General features: G+C 36.6%; 1 protein-coding gene across 3 annotated transcripts in view; it reads left to right on the forward strand.

Moving 5' to 3' along the window:
* csmd1a (CUB and Sushi multiple domains 1a) overlaps positions 1-23501 on the forward strand; it is a 359856-nt gene that overhangs the window by 93775 nt on the left and 242580 nt on the right. For all 3 annotated transcript variants that reach the window (XM_053232461.1, XM_053232459.1, XM_053232460.1), the window contains exon 2: positions 6087-6303. In XM_053232461.1, the coding sequence (XP_053088436.1) occupies positions 6087-6303 (217 nt within the window). The remainder of the gene's footprint in view (positions 1-6086; positions 6304-23501) is intronic.

Consider the following 23501-nt stretch of genomic DNA (forward strand, 5'->3'; position numbering starts at 1 on the left):
TTAGCACTGGATATGCTCTGGTGCACACTGAGAATACATTAATACACACAATAACCTTCTTCCCTTAAACCAGAGCTTAAATTTCTAGTTAGACATCAAACTTTAGGTGAATAGTTCAAACCGTAGGATATATGCTGTTCGTAATACCACAGATTGAGAGCAGTTACACTGTGGCAGGGTGGCGAAGCATGGCCACAGCTGCAAGATGAGGCCAGCTGACGGTAGCCAAAGGGGTAGCTCTTGTTTAAGAGGTTTAGGTTCTCACTAACCACAATTATTCCAGCGATGTGCACAATAACGTTGTTTTATTCTTATAGCACTTCTGTAACATGGAGCAATCTCAAGTCATGATTACTTGGACCATGATTACTGACTACACCATTGTGCATTGTGTGGTTTGGGATATATCTAAATGCGTGAACTCTCAGCCTTGCAGCACAACCCACGTTTGTCAAAAAGTTCTTCCATGAGTAGCTAGCAGTAGCATGTTTCTACCAAATCTTACATCCTGACAAATGAGAAAGCATGAACAGAATACAAATGAGTACAAAGGTAGTGTTAAATGATTATAATTGAGTTCTATTTAAGAAATGAATAAGAAATCACATGGCCCACAAATTTCCACTAAATTGGTGCAAATGGCCCTGCTGCATAAGCACAAAAGTGAAACCATCTCTCTCTCTAACCATCTCTCTCTCTAACGGGTCTAAATTAATAATGTACAGTTGACAATCAATGGTGTGAATACGAGTTTGACAATATAACAGTTTAGTAACTTATCATAGTTTACTTCATTTTGAAGTAATTATATTAAAAGTAATCTTCATTCTGAAAGAGACTGTCATGATGTACATTTCCTCTCAACTACCCCAAAGCACCCAAATAACCAGATTTCCCTATATGTTGGTCAGCCAAGGTACCAGATACACGATACTGTATCTGTACTGTATCCATATACTGTACAGTATATGGTTTTATGAAGTGTTTCAGATATATTCACAGTAATTCAAATGAGTGATTTCACTCAATTTCAAACAAATGGGGAAAAATCTTATACTTCCTTGTAATGGTGCTTTGCAAGCAAGTTCTAATATGTAAATTCTGCACTAAGCACTATAATTAATTCCATCGCAATTTCTAATCATAATCCCAAGCGTCTGAATTACTTTCTTTGGCATTTTCCTTTATTTCAGTATGCGCAGGCTGTGTGACAAAAAACTGCTGAAATCCTAAGCTCCTAAAATGTAGGAAGCTAGTCTTTTGTGCTGTGATTGAAGATTGTTTTTTGTGCTTTGGTTTTGTTTCTCTTTATAATGATGCAAAGGTCTTCATAGATCCTAACAATAGCGCACTACACCACACGGTACATGTTAAGAAGTTCTTCAACCTCAGCTACATCACTCGAGTTCAGAACTGGTCCCAACTAGAATTTATTTATTTATTTTTTTTAATTCTGCTCACACAATTATTATTTATTTATTATTTTTGTTTATACCTTTATTTGGTTTTATTTCCAAAATATAAATAAACTAATAGCCTAAATGAAACCACCACAACCCTGACCAGACAGTTACTAAGGATGACCGAATGGCTTGTTTTCTATTTATGTTGTCCTGTGAACCTCATATCTGACTCATATCGTTCCTCCAATTTTTTTATTTATTTATTTATTTTTTGTGTCTCAAGGGATCCCAGTCTGATAAACACCTCTAATCGCAATCAGATACTCCTTTTTTTCTTAAAAAGAAAATTGCGCCTCCTATTTTCTGTCATTTCTGTCAAATCATATCTACGTGTGCACACGTGTGGATTTTTTTTTCAGTTGTTTGCCAGCTAGTCTACCCTGTTGTTCAGTCTAGCTAACATCACTGTGTTCTGAAACCGAGGTTTTCAGCTCGAGTCGTGTGGACCCACTGCCCTGCACAGTTTGACATTTCCTTGCTCTCAGCACACCTGACCCAACTCATGAAGGGTTTATTATTTCAGTGATGAGCTGGATCAGATGTTCACACATTGGAACCAAGGTTTTGACACGATTCGTCACGCAGTGCACTGCAGTATATTCTAGGTCCGAATATTTCATCTGTCTTCTCAGCCCCCTTGAAGTACACACAGAGTGCTAAACTGATGACTGTTTTCACCACAGTAGAACATCAAAAGCAGCTGCCCTCATCAACCTTTGCACCCGTAACTGACCATTAAAGTACTGACTGATTATGTATCAAATCAGGCAAAAGGGAGACAATTATTTAAGTTTTAGCTGAAAGCTGCTCCATCAAACAGCCCTTTTCCATCACAATGTGGCCACGCTTTGAGGGCACGGTTGATGGATCGGTACATGGTGGGAAGGTGAGAAACACAGAGGCCTGATTGATGGAGAAGTGAGAGGACAGAAAGAATGACAGGTTCACAACCCTGTAGAAAATGCATGGTTTAATCTCCTCACTAAATTTATTTTCACAAAGTCAAACAGAATACAGAGGCCTTTGGGGACAGGGTTTTAAGATGAAAATGTTTTTATGCCCAGCCTCATGCAGTAACTTTGTGGTGTTAAAAACCTATAGAATGTGTGTTGATTCTTTCATGCAGCACTGTTTAGTCATAGCATTAGTCCTAAGAAAAATTATAGATAATGAGGTTGAACATACAAACAAAATAGATACATAAATAAATAAATAATAATGAAAGATTGATAGTAATAAATGAATAAAATAAATAATTAAATAAATAATTTTCAATGCTATTTGTCCTTGTTATACTCCTTCAAAATGTGAAGCAAATATTGTTATATACCAAAAGTGGTGATACTGGGTTGTATGGTTAGCATGCCATAAATATAAAAGAAATATAGTAAATTTCACCAAAACTGAACACTTAGGAAAAACATTGCCTGGTCTTTTTCCAGTCTGAAGCTGTCCAGTTTCGGTTCCCACTGTAGCCTCAGATTCCTGTTCTTGGCTGATGTGGTTTTGTGCTGTTGTAACCCATCTGCCTCATGGTTTAGGATGTTGTGCATTCTGAGATGCTTTTCTGTTCACCACAGTTGTAAAGAGTGGTTATTTGAGTTACTATAAATTTCGTGTCAGCTCAAACCAGGCTGACCATTCTCCTCTAATCCCTCTCATCAAAGTGTTTCCATTCACAGAACTACTGCTCACTGGGTGTTTCAGGAAATCAGCAGGTCCTGAAATACTCAAACCAGCCCATCTGGCACCAACAACCATGCCACGGTTAAAGTCACCAAGATTTTTTCCCCATTCTGATGTTTGATGTGAAGATTAATTGAAGCTCTTGACCTATATCTGCATGATTGTATGTGTGTGTGGCTGCCAGATGATTGGCCAGTTGGATAAATAAGTGTGAGTACAGGTGTCCTTAAAAGGGGGGGGGGGAGTGTGTGTGTGTGTAGATAGATAGATATAAGTATGTTTTATATATATATATATATATATATATATATATATATATATATATATATATATATATATATATATATATATGTGTGTGTGTGTGTGTGTGTGTGTGTGTGTGTGTGTGTGTATATATATATATATATATGTATATATATAAATAATAACACTACTCTCTCATTTGATAATTACTTACAGATCGATCCGGTTTTTGTTTTGAACCCAAAGTAGTTGTAGTTATTCATCTTTCCTCACAAACCATGCACTCAATTTGAAATCAATGACATCATTTACATGCAGACACACTCCCTGTACCTTCAGTTAATGGTGCTCAGCTGATGTTGGAACAATTTAGCCTTATTCAGAGAGGGAAAAAAAAGCCAGAGAGGTTGAAAGGACAATGGTATAATCTCTTTTCATCAAGGATTATACACCTCTTTAATGAAGCCAAATGCATTACTGATGATGGGGCTGCAACGCGGCGTGCGGCACAAATGTTGGGCTTGTTATGATTGTGTACTCTCCTGGTGCTAGAGATAAGCTCAGTTATGATGGGGAGAATTCTGTGGGCAGTGCAAGATAAAACACACACACACACACACACACACAAATGCCAAAGGAGACAGGGTGTGGGAGATATGCCAGTGTCTCTGGTTGCCTTAAGTGCCTGAGTTGCTTTTATTCACAAGCCATGTGCGTGTGACCTTCAAGTTTGAGTCCCTTTATGATTTAGTCCTGTTCACGATGAAAGTGAAAGTGACAGGGTATAAAACCTGCATAAGAGTAGAAAAGAATCAACCTTTTCACGTTTGTACATCATTATTTATTTATTGAAGGCTTGGAACTTGCCTTGAATTATATTTTGGATGAAAAACAGAGACCTATCAAAAGTGTATGAATCTTGGGACAGTGGATTGTTTTTGTATCAAAGTTTTTGGTCTATTCTGTGTCCATGTACACTGCTTTCATTACATGGTTGTCAGTCTGAAATGAAAATGCGAAAACGAGGAAATGTTTTTTTTTTAATTATATGTTTTATTGGCACATGCTAAAATAGAAAATTATTTTTTCATCAAAAATATTTTTTTAAAAGTTTATAGTTTTTTTCAGCACATCAAGTGAATAGAGTCAGGCTTTTTTACATACCACAACATATTATTCTTATATCTTGGTATTTGAAGGCAGTCTTCTAGCTGAAAACAAACAAACCAATGAATGAAAATGAAAATAGTCAATAAAAACTGTAGTCAGTCATACATTATTTTGTAATACATTATAAATACACTATGGATGGCTAAATGATGGATGATCTTATTAATTGCTTTGGAGCTGGACCTCCAGCTTTAGGGCTTCATTATAATTAGCTGAATGGTAATTACCAACTGGGGAAGTTTTAAGTCTTGCATTAACAGACGCATTTCCTTCATCCCAATGCTTGAAATTGTGGTCTAAACATTGTTTAAGATTGAGTTTCTCGATAAATGGAAAAAAAAAAGAACTAATTCTTTTAGGTAAGGTAGGTAAAGTGGTCAAGTTTGCGGGTTAACATAGTAGGTTAAGTACAACACTGTGGTATGATTCTAGTTACAGATTTATAGTAATTGCCTAGTGAGGATTTAGTGACTTTTTTTGGGACGTAAATCAAAATGAAAAAAATGTTGCGTGTAGGTATAAACAAAAATAATAATTGCTTAAGCAGGATAAAATGTATGTGCACTACATGGACAAAGGTTTGTGGACACACAAGTATCACATCCATATGTGCTTGTTGAACATCCCATTCCACATTCAGATTCTCTTTGCTGTTATAATAACCTCTGCTCTTCTGTGAAGTTATTCCACTATTTTGGAACGTAGCTGTGGGATTTGTGCTCATTCAGCCACCAGAGCATTAGTGATTAGTGAACACCAAATGTGTTCAGTGGGGTTGAGGTCAGGGCTCTGTGCAGGCTACATGAGTCCTTCCATAGCAACCTCAGCAACCCCTGTTTTCATGGAGCTCGCTTTGTGCACAGGGGCTTTGTCATGCTGGAGCTGGTTTGGGCCTCTTGGTTCCAATGAAAGGAAATTGTAATACTACAGCATACAAAGACATTCTAGACATCCGACTTTATGGCAACATATGGGTTTGATGGTCAGGCATCCACAAACCTTTGGTCAGTGTATCTGTCGATGTCTTATTGGACTAAATCGCGTACTTGGAATTCCATGTCACATCAAATTAATAAAAAGGATGTCTTGATGTCAGACGTCATTAATGCAGAAGGATATTTGATTAATGTATAATTTAAGCAAAATGAATTTGAGAATTAGTGTTGTTGCATATATTTTTTATATAAATGTGGGTTATTTATTATTATTATCATTATTATTATTATTATTATTATTATATGAAAGTAAGCTTGCTTTTAAACTTTGGGCTCTCTTCAGGTCAAAATGACCCATGCTAATTTTTTCCAACATGAAACTCTGGAAAAACAAAAAAGAGCTATGTGAACATAAAGGTTTTGTTTGTCTGTTCCCATAAATATAGCTTATACAGCTAATAACAGAATGTAGATGAGATATTAGGTTTGTAGCATAAATGTAACATTTGTATTGTAAGATTGAACAATATGAAAGAATGAGACTTTTTGGATTTTGGTGCTGGTGATGATCCCCTGCTTCTGTCCTCAGGTCAGTCGTGTGGCGGTTTGGTGCAAGGCCTGAATGGAACCATAGAGAGCCCTGGTTTCCCTCACGGTTACCCCAACTATGCCAACTGTACGTGGATCATAGTGACGGGAGAAAGGAACCGAATACAGCTCTCCTTCCACACCTTTGCTCTAGAGGAGGACTTTGACATCGTGTCCATTTACGATGGACAGCCACAGCCAGGGAACCTAAAGATGAGGTAGGAGTCCTGTCTATTCTGGTTGGCCAGCGCCAGTCTGATTATTTGTTTTCATAGGTTGCTGGGGTCATTGTTAAAAACACACAGATGATAACCTTATGAGGTCCCTGGTCTACTTGAAAGTTAAGGGTCTGGGTCAGTGTGTCACAGTGTGGTGTTTGCACATGAATACTTTTCACTTGTAAGACCTGCTTCATTTATTATCTGCTCTGTCCATGCTCAAGTAGGCCTTTATTTAAGTATAAATGGTACCAGACCATTTTATACCAAAAGCCTCCCCACAAAAAAAAAAACAAACAAAAAAAACCTCTTCAACTATATATTGCTAGCACAGGAAGCATTTGATCATCCTTAGTAAATGTCTGGTCAGGGGCATGGTGGTTATATTAGGCAGCTAGTTTGTTTACATTTTAGGAAACAAAACCAGCTGAATTTGTAACTATAATTGATTTTAAATTTTAATTTTTATTTAAATCTTAGATGTCCTGCATACATCTCTAGTTGCACACATCTCTAGTTGAGAGAATAATAAGAAAAATAATAATAATAACTTGAGTGATGTAGCTGAGGTTGAGGAGCTGTCAGAGCCAGAATTCACACACCATTCTCACAGTGCCTGCAATTTTATTTCTGTTTTTTTGTTGTTGTTTTTTTTCTCACTGTTTTCCAGTATTTTTTGGGGCATAGTGGTATGGTCCAATTAAAAAAAAAAAAAAAGATGAAAAGATTTTAAAAAAAAAACCACCCACTTTGAGTTTAAATCTGAATACAGATATTTATAGAACTAAACAGATACAGTTAGTGGCATTGTGTTATAGCTCTAGTGCAGATGCACTTTCTAAAGTTTCCAAAGTTCCACTTAAAAATTGAAATAAATTTAAATAATGCAAGGATATGTAGGTATTATGGGAACCATTTTCTAGAAGCTTGGTGTGTTTAATGGAGACTGCCTGGACTCTTGGTGTAAATGAAGTGTCTAGAATTAGATGCAGAATGCTTTTAAGTGTCAGACGATTAAACACCAAGTTTTGGGTAAAATCAGACTCGAGGCTGGTTTTGAACTGCACAGTTGCTTTGGGGTTGGGTATATTGAACCCGAAATGTTTACAGATCCAGCAAACTGTTTTAAGTGTGGGTAACTGGTAATTGAAGTGTTTTTTTGTGTGAGTTGAATCAACAAAGCGATTACATCTAAGTAGCACTTAGGCGTTTGGTGATGTAGCTATGATGTACGCTTGCTCTGTCATAGCACAGCTTAAAATGCATGGCCCAGAGGCTTTACAAGCATTTCTTCCTGCAGATTAACTGCAATTAGTGTTAAGACTGATATGGTTTAATGCTTCTCTTTTTCCCCACCTGTGTTGGATGCTGAACATCTTAGAGATTAAAAACACTTGTTCTGTAGGAGCATTATATGAAATAGCAGTTGTTGTTTTGTTTTTTTAATTTAAGAGTTCCCTGTAAAAGACAGACTGATCTCATATGCTGTTTTAAACATATAAATTATTGTTGCTGAGTATATATCTGAGTGGTTAAACAATGAAAAATGCTCCAAGAACCCATTTCTGTAGGTTCAGTAGCCAGAAACAGACTCTAAGTGATTGTGGTGCGCAATGTCCTCTTATTCAAGATGCTATACACTGAACGTGTGGCTTCAGAGAATACTTCATATGGTATTGGTCAGCTAAAATAAAATCACAACCTATTGCTTACAGGACATTGAGTTTTTTGTAATCCTGTCAACTACTGTTTGATTTTCTTTTGGGGTGTATGTGGAATGGTGTATTAATATGGTATCATACCACATGGGCAATTTCAAAACAAACCTAATCCATGTCTTGAGGTTATGCAGGAATTGCTAAACTGATCAGAGGTGGTAAACATATCCAAATTCTTTACTCAATTAAAAGTGCAGTTACTCATTTACATAAAATCTGGTAAGTATTGCTTCAAATTTCTTCACTCATGAAAGCTTAAATTTACTTAAAAACAAGTAAATGTAGATGGAAAAGAAAAGAAAAAGAAGTCTGCTTCAAATCACGCACTGATTTCAGTGACTTATGGTAAGTTAATGCTTCTTTGACCAAGGAACATCAGAAAATATTAGCTAAGGCTAACTATCAACAACTTTATTCCTGATCTCTTAGGCTATTTTATTAGCTGTTGGCTAATGAAAATACACACTATGGCTGAAAGTTTGTGGACACGTGATCATCACACCCACATGTGGGTCTTCCCCAAACTATTGCCACAAATTTGGAGGCACAGATTTGTTTAGGATGTCTTTGTATGCTGTAGAATAAAGAATTCCCCTTTACTGGAACTACATGAAGACGTGGTTTGCCAAGGTTGGTGTGGAAGAACTCGAGCGGCCTGCACAGAGCCCTGACCTCAACCCCAAAGAACACCTTTCATGTGGTTGAATGAGCACAAATCCCCACAGCCACGCTCCAAAATCTAGTGGAAAGACTTCCCAGAAGAGTAGAGGTTATTATAACAGCAAAGATAGGACTGAATCTAGAATGGGATGTTCAGCAAGCACAATATGGGTGTTTGTGTTAGGTGTACACGAACATTTGGCCATATAGCATGCAAAAAAAATCACTAACTGCCATAAGTACAAAGTGTGTAGGAACAGATACTGTAGATTACATTGATATAGTAGGTGTTAGGTTTCGTTCTTGCTTTCAAAATGTGTTCAAATTTTGATGTTTTAAGAATTTAGATCAACTGGAAGCTGTCTAACGCTAAAACGTCACCTTGTGACTTTGTGCGTATATAATCAGAGAGTATAATTAGAGAGAAAATGTAGTGAGTAGAAAGTGATGAAATGTATTTAAAAAAAAAAAAAAAAAAGGTTGAAAGTATTCGGTATAAGAAAAACTCAAGTGAAGTACAGATATTTAAAAAAACAGACTAAAGTATGGTAAGAAAGTAATTGTACTCTGTTACTTCCCACCTAGTGTCAACTGAATTGCATAAATGATTTTACAACTAACTCACCGAGGCGTTCATGGATTCTTTGTTTAAAATGATTGAATTATCTAAACCTAGATAATACTGGCATGTTGAATTCTTAAAGCTAGGCGTCCACTTATACCAGATGTCCAGATGCAGACCCAGAAAAGCATTTCCACAGACTGAGCATTCGAAAAATACTTTATCAGACCTGGTAAACAGAGAAATTAGTTCGTAGACGCCTTTTATTTAAACATGAACATTCTGGCTTCTGTCACATTATTTAGCTGAAGGCGGCTCATGGGACCAGGGACTAGCTACAGGGCTAGAGACATTAGCTCAGAAAAGGAAGCGTTTTCAGATTTTCATCGATTTTTCATGGTATTTACCATCTCTTTTCTGATTAGTTAAAAAGGTAAACAACAAAAAGGCAGCTTGTCACCATTTAGTCGTCTTAGTTGCTTTTCTGGACCTTCGTAAGCAAAGAATGTTAAGTAGCTGAAACCTTTACAAATTTTAGATGAACATTTCTGTGTTATAAAATCAACTAGCTTTAGCAAAATAACTAGCTAAACAAAGGCAGTAGTAAATAGCTAAAGTTAGCATATTTCTTTCTACTTAATAAGAAAAAGAGGAACCTGATGCTCGCATATACAGTGTGCTCGCATATACAGTGTGCTACATGAACGAGGTTTTGTTGCATGATATTCATTAGCAAGCAATCCTTTGACACAAATAAGCCCAGTGCATTGCTTAGCATTTAGTGTGATTCATCAAGTTTTGTATATAAAAACGGGATGAGTACTTGTAATTCTGAAAGAGATTAGAAGGCAGAACCAAAGAGGTCAAGAGGAAAAGCTATATAGTACAGAGCCTTGTGGTGCATATGAAGCATAGCCAAGCAGCTAAGCATTTGTGTGCTTAGTGTTAATATCAGGAAATAATTTCAGTTCCTGCATCAATATAATAAGATTAAGCAGGTTCATGGTTGCAAAGTAAGTGACCCCTAGACTGCAAGTAAAAAGCAAACAGCCCAAAGGTTTACCATTTTATACATTGCCAGAAACTATGGATCACAGTCAGTATGCAGGTAAAGATGTGTCCATGTGTCCATGTGTGTGTGTGTGCGTGTGCGTGTGCGTGTGTGTGGTTGAATAAATCTGGGAACATCTGTGAGTATTTCTCAGCATTTTCTAGGAACAGCACAAGCACCGGTAGGAGACATTCCACGAGTAGTGTTCCAGGACATCATGTACCCAAATCTGCCTTTAGAAATGACAATACGAGTGTTTGTGACCAAAGAACACAAAGTTATAAGGACAGGAGAGTGAAGGTTACTGCATTGTGCTGTTTCTTTACCATAGTAGAGTAGCAGGTGTAGCTGTAAAGAGTGAATAATTATGATAATTGATAAAGAAATCTCAGTGACAATGCTACATGTTTTTGCAGCACAAATCATGATTTCTAATTTGTGATGACAGTTACATTATAGAACAGATTATTGATCTTGAATTGTTTTATTTTATCTGTAAAATGTAAATGAAAATAATTCATCTTCACAGAACTTTATTACTAATAAACTTTATTATTAATTTCTCAATTTACAGGCGTCATACTGACATTTTAATTGGTATGAGAAACCTTTTCTGAGAATAATAGAAATGTTCCATTAAGAAATGCATTATAGTGCAAATATCATCAAATATAATCAAGCAAATTAAATCATCACATCTTCTTTATTTTGCCTAAGAGGATAATTATACTTATTCCTCTCTCTTTTTTTGTAATAATAAGAGCAAAGTGTTAACATATATGTGTAATTCATATGAAGTAAAATCTCATCATAAAGTAATTACTTTTAGGTCATAATCTTCTTAGAGCTTCTTAAATGAGAAAATTGAGTTACTGCCTAAGTTTATTATTGCAAGACAATATTTCGTATTTCTGAAGTATTGATGTTAGTCTGTGAATCAGTGGCTGTTATGATATTACAGTGTATTAAACTGTATTGACGCTGCTGCAGTGTGATTTCGCAGCATATTACATGAGAGAAAAATGCTCGTGGTGTGATGTCTTTAGTACAGACCTAAAAATAACAATATGGGTTTTTGCAGTCAGCAAAACGCCTGCATGTTCTGACAGATGAAGTTGTGATAACCAATTAACATCATGATGCTAAGCTTTTGTTTGCTGGTTCGGTTTGTAACAAAATTGGATGCATTATTGTGCAAATCTAATGAGCAAACTCGTGCTATGATAATGCTAGCTGCTCATTGCAGTGTAGCGTTAAGTATCTGATGGTACTGTCAGTCAGTGCTCACGCTAATTAAGTCGGAGCTATTACCCAAGGGATCGTGTGTGTCTGAGACTGATGTGTGGGCATGTGTGGGGAACGATGCAGCATAGCTCTGTCTCATAGACTATGATGGAGCTTTGTCTTACGCACTTTAGAGACTGACACCATGCATGCTGTGACCACAGTCGTGTGACACACAACTGTCTGTTAGCATCACAGTCGTAGGTCTAATACCTGTGCTTACGCCAGGAGTCGGCGTCAATCACTAGCTCTTTCTCTCTGCGGAGCTGTGATGGCTCGCCACAAGGTGTCAGTGGAACCTTAATCCAGGCCTTTTTATGCTAATGAAACACACACATCAGGCATGCATAACAGGGTACCCTACATTCACAGGGAGACAAAATAGGCCATGCACAGATAACCAGTGACTTGAACAAATCCAGCACATGGGACAGAGATTCAAGCTGGCCGAACTAAGAAAGCATTTTGCAAAATGCAGGAGAGGGAAGGGTGCTAGTCTTTTTTTTTTTTTTTTTTTTTTTTTAACCATTCTGTGATAATTCTATAAGCTTCTTTATAAATGCAATGCATCACAAATATATTTTTAAGAAGCAGAGAAAAAAGTGAGGGAAAAAAGTATCTATCATGCCACGAGAGTAGTGGTAGAATATCAAACGAAGATAGTGAATAAAGCCAGGGTTAGCTATTAGAGGAATGGATGGATAAACTGCCACTCTTGTGCAAGCCAAAGCTTTGCTTAAATACTTCATTTGTAGCCGTGTCACATGAATATTGCATGGCAATTACTCAGCAGTCTGCACCTGAGACACACACAAGTTGCTGAGAGGACTTGCTGTGCAGTGCAGGACATCCAGTTTGCTGCCTTTCTGACTGATAGCCAGGAAACTTTGCAGCTCTGTAGCTTGGACTACACTTGGATTGTATTTTGCTTCACTTGTAACTCTTTTTAACAACATTAAAAAGCCAAATTAGTGTCCGTATATCATGTGTCCAAACAATAAAGATAAGATGTCAAGGGTAACTCGAGCTATACAACCATGCTGAGCAGAAAAGCATCTCAACATCTTTATAAACACTTATTCCAACAGGTATTAGTTTTCATAATTGCAGTCACATACCGTTTTCTGTCCAAAAGAGGCTAAGCCTTGGGCTATGACATACTGTTTCATAAACAGCAAGATCATTTTATATTCTCATGCCTCTTTACATCTTAGAAGTTTTGCAATCGTCAAATCTATTGACAAAAATAGGTAATAGTTTATGTTTTAGTGGTTTGGTTGCTCTTAGTATTAGTCTAGATTTAATTGATTAAAAAAGACACTAATTTTAGTTAAATAAACCTGAACCCTTTTAGTCAATGAAAAGTAAGTCTAGCAAACACAATTACCTAAACTTTAATTTAATTAAATCCACTATACATGAAAACATAGTTCTTTTGTAAATTTTGGGCTGGTTTGTGCAGAAACATGCTAGAAATATGGTTTCTTCTGTGAAGGTCAGGCTACTGGAACAGACCACTGATGATAGACAAACAAGCATACAATAACTCTAATACTCCACTGTGTCATTAGGTATGCTAGTTATACCTAACTACTATTATATTAACCTAACAAGACAAAACAATATGGATAAAACATTGGATCACAAAAAATACTCTGTAGTTAAAAAGGATATTAATGTTACCAAACAAGTAAGGGCTATGACAGCAGGGGGAGAATTACCGCAGTGCAGCCGGGGTACTTACACTGGAGCCTGCGACCCAGGTGGGCCCGAGTGCTGACTGTGTGGCTGATTGCTTACTCTGAGCTGGGGAAGCATGGATAACGACACTACCCAAGTTAATTATGCCATGTAACCCCTCTAGCTTTGTTTCTTCCTGCTTTTATAAGTAGACTTTGAAAGCAAAATAAATCTACTTCATGGTTATCATTTACTTTTCCGTTATGCCTAGTGCATTACTTTTCAACTAGTACATTCAACCTTTTCCTCCTTTTTTGAGCAAATGTTGTGGAATTATGAAAAATATGATTGGATTTCTATATTTTGTAGCTCTCCGGGAGGTCTGTATACTGTTCATGATACCTAATAGGATATGTCTAATTTCATCAGGGGATTTAGAGGTTTGTTCTGTTTGAAGTTATTCGGTTCCAACAGTGCAGCAGCCATCAGCCTACTTGGCGAACGTATCAGAATGCCTTTCGATTTTAACTATAAATTAGAGCCCAGTAGCATAGAGAGAGGATAGAAAAAGAATTGGACAGGGCAAAGTTCTCATAATTCCACCTGGTCCTTCTGGTACCCCTTCTCCTTCAAACTAAACTGTCTTAACTAGGTCAGCAAAGGCTAATGGTTTGTGTAATGCTACTTATTATGTTAGCACTAGCAAGCAACAGGTGAACATTCATTTTCTGTGTATGTGTGCAACACGGAGACGCACGCAACAAAGGCAAAGCTACAGATGCAAACGCTATGATTGGACCAATCCTGTGGCTTGAACGGTTTAACATTTCTTAATTTCCCACTCAGGACTTCAGTTCCTACTTGCATACCCACAAGTGACAACAGTAATTGCACCCCTGCAAGGGACAAACCACAAGTGACGCAAACCACTTGCTAGTGTGAATGTAGGGTTAATTAGCTAACAGCTGCAGTTGATATATTGATCTGTCTTGATGCATTTAAATGCCACTATGTGCTTAACAAAGTTGCTTACTGCTTGTTCAGGACTAGTATTATAGCAACTAGCATTTTTGTATGCCAACTAAAATAGAAAATAGTGCTATACAGGTCGGTAATATGGTGTTCTTTGAGTGGCTAGATTCAGCCGAAAGGAAGTGAGATATGTGCTCATTACAGGAAGGTCACAGTGTTCCAATGCCAAAATACTGGCTATAAATTGTGGTAATTTGTCATAATTTTCGTAATGCCATTATAAGTGTTTGTGTGAATAACTTAGTGCCACGTTTGTTTGCTGCTTTGCTATAATAGTGTTGGATGTTAAGCAATGGATAGACAGTACTGCTGTCCATAACAAGGCTACCAGGTTACTGACTGCTTATGAATTATTAAGGGCTTGGGAGAAGGCATGTGCAAATATTTTATTAGGAAACGCAACGTGAGTAGGGCCCTAATATTATCCTTACACAGGGGCCCATTGTGAGAAAATTCCTCCACTCTGACTGCATCTTTCTTCAGCTTCAAAAGGCTATCATGTATACCCAGATCAGAGAAGAGAGGTCCAGAGTCTGTCTAGCAATGCGAGCATGGCCACAAGAGCACCTTCTTGTCACTTTTTTTCAGTATGAGGATGAGTGTCTAGCCTGCAACACTTCTTAATTCCTTCATATAATCTGCCTTTGCAAAGTGAACGTTTCACCTTTGTCCAGTCGACCGGCTCTGACCTTTTCATTTCATTTTTATTTGAGGGAAATGTCATTGCATTTCATCATATATTTTGAATAAAAGTGTGAATTATTCCTTAGTTATCGTTTTGTTTCCCCGTCATGGTTCTTGATGATTTGTTAACACAATTAAGACTGGTGTATAAATAAACCCAGCCTGATGCAATCTTGCTATTTTCCTCAAGGAAATAAGAAAAAAAAAAAAAAAAAACATTGTCGGTTCATCATCTTCACTCTCCACTAAAATCACTTCTGACTGCAAAAAAGCAAGTTATCTAATTGATTTATCAGTGCCTTAATTTTAATATAATGTCAGTCAAATACTCTTTGAAAAGATGTACATGTGAACAGACTCCTTCATCCACATTTCTCGACATAGGTCTGATTTTAAACCATTAGTTGTTAATAATAATAACTATTTATATAGCATCTTTCAAAATATGTAACAATAAAACTATAATAATGCAACATGACATTAAAAATAAAATATTAAATCGTAAAAAGTCATTAAAAATAATATAAGTAGTAGAAGATAGTTCTAGAAGCAGGTTTTTGGTGTTGCTGTACAGGCATACAAATCTGGCTCTAAAATGTGCTGCTAAGTGACAACATTTAAGGTAACACTATTTTAAGGAACACGTGAGTGGTAAATAGAGGCCTTGTTATTTGTTTAATAAAGCTCAAATTAGACACTTATTAATGGTTTATTCACTATCTATTACTCTTTATTCATAAAAACCTGTATTGCTACATAACTGGAAATCTGTTCACAATCTGTTGTGTGAAAATAACTAATAATTGCATTGCTAGCTGTGATATGGTGCAATAAGCCTCATTATAAAAAGGTTTTGAGCATGAATTAGTAACCAAATTTATATCATATTAATCTTAATTGTCACTGTTATGAGTAGGTTCTTTGTAGCACCTCTAAGTGACTGTAATTTATGATGTCAAGATCTGAATAAGTCAATTCAATACGTCTTCCGTATTCAAAAGCAGACTTTTAGTCATCACTAATTAGAGACTAAAATTGCTAAGACGTTTTCAATAAGTCAATTTTTGTGCCATATTCTAAGGTCAGGATCAATTAATACATTGATCTGTAAACCACTGAGTATGAATTTAAATCTAACCTTCTATACCTAAGGAATATTGTCAGTGTACTAAGATGCATTTAAATATTCTTCATGCGTTTAATTTTTTTTATTCCTATAGCATGCGTGTATGTATATATATATATATATATATATATATATATATATATATATATATATATTCCCAATCAATATAACCGCCTGTTGCTGCCAGATCATGGTTTTGACTATTTATGGTTTGAATATTATGCAATATTTTTACAATAAACACCTACCTAAACATTGTTGCAGGCCAAGTACACCCTTTCATGGCAACAGTATTCCCTAATGGCAGTGGCCTCTTTCAGCGGGAAAATGCGCCCTGCTACACTGCAAAAATTGTTCAGGAATGATTTGAGGAACATGACAAAGAGTTCAAGGTGTTGATTTGGCATCCAAATTCCCCAGATCTCAATCCAATCATGCATCTGTGGGATGTGCTGGACAAACAATTCTGATCCATGGAAGACCCACCTCACAACTTAGATGACTTAAAGGATCTGTTGCTAACGTCTTGGTGCCAGATACCACAGCACACCTTCAGAGGTCTTGTGGAGTCCATGCCTCTACGGGTCAGAGCTGGTTTGGTGGCACAAGGGGGACCTACACAATATTAGGCAGGTGGTTTTAATGTTATGGCTTATCTCTGTGTGTGTGTGTGTGTGTGTGTGTAGTTTATTTAATGGTCCCATAATTCACAGCCCATCTCCCTGACAGCTGACAAACACCAAGCTGAACACAGAGAGTTAAACCTTTGACATGACATAGAAACAAAAGGTCTAACATGGCCAATTAAGACTAATAAGATGTGAATTTAGGTTAAGTCAAGCTCAGTAGTTTGTATACCAAGGTCTTACTAAAGTGTTTAGTGCATGTTATAACAACTAATAATGCAATTTCATTTCATTTTTTTACATAGTGTTTTTGTTAACATTTTGTTAACATGCATATAAAGATACTAATATCAAATCAGGGCATTTCCAGTATCCATGTAGAATACAAAATATAAAATTGAGTCGGATATGTCTGTAGTAGTAGGCGGTGTATAATTGGAGACACTACTAGAAATGTTTAAATAACAATTCCACCATGGTTGAGAGAGGAGAAGAAAAAAACCCTCTGACCTAAAACATTACTTATCACAAAACTGCTGCACATATGGCTGTGGGATTATGGAGAGTGAGCATTCCGAACTTTGCAGCCTTATGCTTTTTCGTGTATCATGCAAACGTCAACAGAAGGGGCATGTGGTCCCAGTGATCAAAACGGATTTACAAAAAAAGCACAGACACTGATTACGCCATTTTGACTGTGAGCATTATCGTGCCAGTGCCAGTGTCAAACATTAAACAGGCATCACACTCAGCCGCCACATGGTAAAACTGAGTCGTGTGGGTCTCTCAAATCCATGTAGCAAACAAAAAATAAAGATAAAGAGCTGCCTGGAAAATAATTATCTTGGACCTCTTCCCCTTATGACCAAACAGGCAGGGATTTGCGGATATCAAATTATTTCATCAGATTGCCAGTAGGACGTAGATTTTTTTTTTTTTTTTTTTTTTTTTTTTTTTTTTTTTTTTTTTAAACCAACAAATTGGAGCATTTGTCAGCCAGAAGCTCCACATGTAGCCACTCTGTAAGTATGGTCCTATATGTGGCTATGTGACTTGAATGAGAACTGTCTAATTGAAATTCAAGTGGCTTTTTCTAAACAAACTTAAATGTGGCCTGTTGTTGTTGTGATTATATTCAGTGGAAGGATGTGGAAATTGGTGATTGATACTTTATATTGGGGGGTTTTGCATACAGGGGGTTTCAGCAGATAGGCGTGTTCACATTAAGGCCAGATATGGGTCGCTTGTACTTGAATGTGAACCGAGCTGTCAGGTGACCATTGTGCCTTTCTAGAAAACAAACCAAAAAAAGGTTATATTTATGTCTCACTGGAGGAACCTTTAACGCTCATATGTAGAACCCTACAACTAAGTTTTTTTTCTTTCAGAAAGGGTTCCCATTTAGAGTAGAACCCTTTTAAGAAGCCGTGACCCCTTAACTAAGTAACATGTGGTCCCCTGAGAAATCGTTTTCTCCTGTCTGACTAGCACGCTGTGGTGCTAATGTTTTAGATATTGATGTATTCACACAGGCTGATGCAAAGACTTCACTCTTTTTGAATGACAAAAGTTAAATCAATTTTGTTGAACCCAATAGGAAATCAAGCAGCTAATTAGTAAAGTATTGCAATTAAAGGTCCATTAATCCAATTAGGTTTGCATTTCAACTATGAAAGCCAGATTCCCTCCAGGAGCTGGTGCAGTTCAGTTCCTGGTAGTGCTTATGTTGTCTTTGCTTAGTGCAGTGTGTATTCGATTCCTGTGGTTTTGTATGCGCTGGATATAATTGTTGGAGAGAGCTTCGTCCGGCTTTCATGTGGGTTAATTAACTCTGACAGCAGACTGACCCTGTCTGATTGTGATGCAGTATTATTTTGACAAGTGAACAGCAGGATGCATTCCAACATGCACTTATTCTACATTTGTTATTTCAAAGAGTTCACTCACTAAAGAAAATGTTAGAAGTGCGACTAGTGTCACTGCAGGGATTCTCAGGCTGTCCCTTTATGACCAAACTAGAGGGGGGTTTGAAAATATTAATTTATCTCTGTGGTGTGTGTTTAAAAGCAGGATGTAAATGTGTCGGATTAGCATGGTATTTATTTTCGGAAAATCCAAAAACCATTGTAATAGTTGAGAGTGGGGGTCAAAAACAATAGAAACACAGAAAACACTGCACAGGGAACCATGACTGTGTCATGAAGTGATTTTCTATTTAAACAAAATGTCATCATGCTGGATAGAAAATCCAAGTTGATTCCTGTTCTATATGCTAAATGATTAATTACTTCCCTTAATAGAGAGTAAACATTAAACATGAAAATACGAGAACATATGATATTTAAGCAATATTTCAGCACAAGCGAGAGTGCGATAAAATATCGGCATGGTTGTGATTCGGCCGTAACAGTTCTATAAACACAAAATCAATATAAAGTAACTGACATTTTTGACACGATATGGCTAAATGTTCTGGTTATTTTTACTCTGCTAGCGGAAATAGATCCACACTCATTTTATAGCACGTCGGCTAGCTGGCTAGCTAGCTCGCATTGGTTTGTACGTTCCCGTTAATGGTGCTACAGGTAAAATCGGCTCCCCTTCTTCCTTTCCATCTTCATCTGACCAGCTTTCATATTTTAAGGCAGAAGTTATAGTCATGAAAAATGTATCGTTTTCCATGTCCACTGATGATGTCACTAACTACTGTAATAATGATTTCAGTGGAACTGTTGCTAGAATTGGTATTTTATGTAAGAATTTTGCATATTATAAGGTCTTGGTTTCAAGTAACAAAGAAATACATGAACAAGGTAAAAATATAAATATAAAGATCTGACATGAAAGGAACCACGTTTAAGTGCATCTAGTGAACACTTTCCGTCACAGGTTATGAATACAGAGTGTAAATGTCTTTTCATTTGACATTGATTGAATGATTGACACTGATTGAATATTTAATAACACCAATGGCACTTTACAAAGTCCACCTCAAAACAACGCCTAAAGACAATTTATTGGATTTCTGATGGATAGATTCAGGTTAAGGCATTTAAGTGAATTAAAAGTGTGACAAATTATCCCACATTGCATGCACACATTACATTATTTTTTTTACAGTATTTATAGTATTTTTCATGTCTATCTAATTTTCATGCTTTTTACCACTGTACTTATAGTTTAAAAAAAAGTACTGCATCAAGTGCTATTTCGTAAGCTAACGGTAATGAATAATGAGGGTGGAAGCCATGCTGTTAAATAAAAATTCACGTTTTTTATATATATTATATATATTCACGTTTTACAATAATGTACATAATAATTACAACATGCAGCAAGATATTGTAAATATACAATATCTTAAAATTAAGTTTTAAGTTTTGTCTTGATTTTATGATGCATCATATTACATTCGTCAGCAAAGACAAATTATTTGCGTGTTTAGTCCACATTTTCTATTCCCCAATTTTTTTTTTTTTCGTGTTTAAAGCAAATGCTTATGTTGAAAGGTGATGGTCTATACACCATTGAACTGCTTCTTGGATACTACCAAGAACTGGCCAGAAAATGAACTTCAGCACCCGCATAAGCTGATTCTGAATACAAGGAACTTCTCTCACCTTAATATTGACGTAACATTTGAGCTTAAGTCACAGTGTATGAATACTTGAATTGGCTTGAGAATTAGCCATCGACATAAATCTGCTGTATTATGAGAGCAGAGAAAACACCCAGCTAAGCAGTCTTGTGGGTCAGACAGGGAAGGATTCACCCATTTATTTTTGAAGGGAATAACCTGAATAACCTAACAGTGTGTATACTATAAATGAAGCTTATTTTAACACTTTTTATCTGCTTATTTTTGATTTCTCTGCTCCTTGTGTCATCAGGTTCAACTTAAAAGCATGCCCTATTTGATCTAAACCAGTTTCCAGAGTATGGAAAACGGTAAACAGTTGTGACCCTTGAGGCCTAAAGCCAAACACATGACTAAGTCTGTGGTAAAACCAAATAAATCAGTCTTGCACACTAGTATCAATGTAGTATCACAGTTTGTATTTGACCATGGGATCACGCAAGTGTGGGTACAAATTGCTTTACCGTTTCACAAAACAGTGCAGTTGGGACAAAGCCTGGGATGCCTTTTTAAAAACACCAGAGCTCTAATATGACATGGGCCTGGGCAGTGCGACTCCTACAAACTTTTTTGATTTATTATAGCTGTCACAGACAAACTATACTCCGTGATGATGCCTTGTCACATGACCCGCTCTGCACCACAAAATACTTTAGCAGCCAGCCTCTTTCATCTCAGGCTTCAAAACAAAATCCTCTACATATTGAAGATTAGGAGGAAAGGAAATATGTGCTAGCAGTCTCTCTTTCTCCATGCAAGTCTATTTAAATTAGCCTGATATAGAGACTGAATCCAATACAGCCCTGGCCCACAAGTAATTAGAGCTAAATACTACTTGTATTCGGTTGAAGAATAGAGCTGGGTGAGCTCAGTAATAGAATTAGCTTAGCATTGATTCATGTAATTCTGTAAAGGGGAAAAGTGAAAAATAATTAACAATGTGGCAGAATTGCTCAGAGGGTTCTTTCTGATGCAGTTGTGACTTATCAAATTTTGTTATTGACTTAATCTAATACAAACCTAAAAAAAGAAGCATATATAGCAGAATCTCCACATTTCAGTGATATTTAATTGGGTTGCATCATTGTCCTGTATTGAAGAATGATAACATTTGGGGTATATTTGAGAAGCTCTGCCAGTCTAGCAGCTCAAGCGTTTTCACAGATTAAAGCCTACATATAGTGTCGAGTTACACATGCTTAGTGAGGATTTAATATCGTAAATTGTGCACGTTGCTATTCAGACCTCAGATGCAGCTAGAGACATAACCGCTTTTCCTAAAACAGAGGAAAGTCAGTCATATCTGGTTCTTGTGCAGTATTGGCTCAAATGAAGAGCATTATTAGGTACAGCTCCAATGTTTCATGTAACCAAACAGGTCATTCTTAAATTTATGATTTCGGCTGTACAGCAAATACACTCCAAAACCATGGATGACATTGAAGAATACATCTTAATCAGAGACTTCTTATAATGTGTTTAACATTTTTCTTTACAAGAGAATGCACCAAATTAACATTATTTATGTGCTGGATCAAGTGCTATTTTATAAGCTGCTCGATAATAAATAATGGTAGTAGCCATGTTGTTAATTTTTAATTAAACCACATTCATAGCATTTGTAATAATTACAGCTAGGGTTATTCATGCAGCAGTATATTTGCAATATATTAGACTCCTATTGCAATATATTAGACTCCTATTGCAATATATTAGACTCCTATGTTTATTTCAAACATTCAAATTTTTGGCCTCTGAATATAGCCCTTAGTTTGCACTTGTTGAAGCAGTAACACGTCAACACCATATTTTCACTGTGAAGAAGTTTATATTTCTCTAATATGGAGCAAGGATCTGAGCTGCTCCTGGGTTTCATTGCTTTCCTACTTGACCTCTAATCTTTATACAGAGATGTCGCACATTCAACACTGGTGTAGAGTGGCTTCAAATTGCTTGCCTCTTGAGTCATGACTTGGTCAGTGCATGAAAAAACAGCCAGCAGTGGATACGTTTTGATTGCTTCAAACATGCTGTGTGTATACACTACCACAGCAGGTAAAAAAAAAAAAAAAAAAACACCACCTTACCACATGGCTCATTTCCCTCATAACTGCCCTTTTTAAAACTATGCTCTGTACACCTTGATTCTTGGTCTTGGTTTTTCTTTTTGCTTTAAACAGTAGGCAGTAAATTGGTGGTGAGATTTATAATAGAATAACAGCTTTCTTTGTTTGTTTGGTTTTTTTTTTGGTAATTTAAACAGCACTCAAATCTGGGAGGCTGGAACATCAATCCTTGTGTAATATTATGCATTACAGTATGACCAGCAAACATTTTATTCGGTGTCCCGAGGCTTTCCAGCTGTTCTGCCTATTCATCAGGCAGACAGGTCGGGGTTGAGTTCCATGCTATGCTACTCAGAAAAACAGCTCAAATTGTTTTTACTGTAATTTTGCCTTAAAAACAGACATTACATTGACTTAATACTTCTCTGATATATATTTTTTTAATGTTTCCTAACGACATGATAAAGTGCTGTGTCCTTGTCAAATGCAGGGTTTCCCCACAGGGGTTTGTGGTGGCATTGCAGGGGGTTTGTAAGACTGAGAGGAATGTCTGTTTCATGTTAAATTCATTTTTTCATTCATCTTCAGTAATTGCTTTGTCCTGGTCAGGGTTGTGGTGCATCCAGAGCCAGGGAGAACATGCAAAACTCTGCACAGATAGTGACCCATGTTCATGATCAAACCAGGAAACGTAAGGCAGCAGCGTTACCTGCCATGCCATTGTGCCGCTCTCATTTCATTCATCCATTCATTAATCTTCAGTAACCTCTTTATCCTCGTGGATTCCTGGCAACCCTGGGAGCAAGGTGGGAGAATTCACCCCAATTGGGACGCCAATCCATCTCAGGGCACTTCATGTTAAATTTGATTTTAAACAAATCTATAATCTACTTTTTTGGATGCTCTAATTATAATGAAAACATACAAGAACTGTAAAAATGTTAGTACATTGTAAACACTGAAAAATAACCTGCCTTAAGTAACTAGTTTTGCCATTACCAAGTTACCAAGATTACATAAGGCATATAATTTTATTTGAAGGGGTTCAGTTGACAAAAAATATGTAATAAAC

The sequence above is a fragment of the Pangasianodon hypophthalmus genome, chromosome 3 (assembly GCF_027358585.1).
Source record: "Pangasianodon hypophthalmus isolate fPanHyp1 chromosome 3, fPanHyp1.pri, whole genome shotgun sequence".
Lineage (NCBI taxonomy): Eukaryota > Metazoa > Chordata > Actinopteri > Siluriformes > Pangasiidae > Pangasianodon > Pangasianodon hypophthalmus.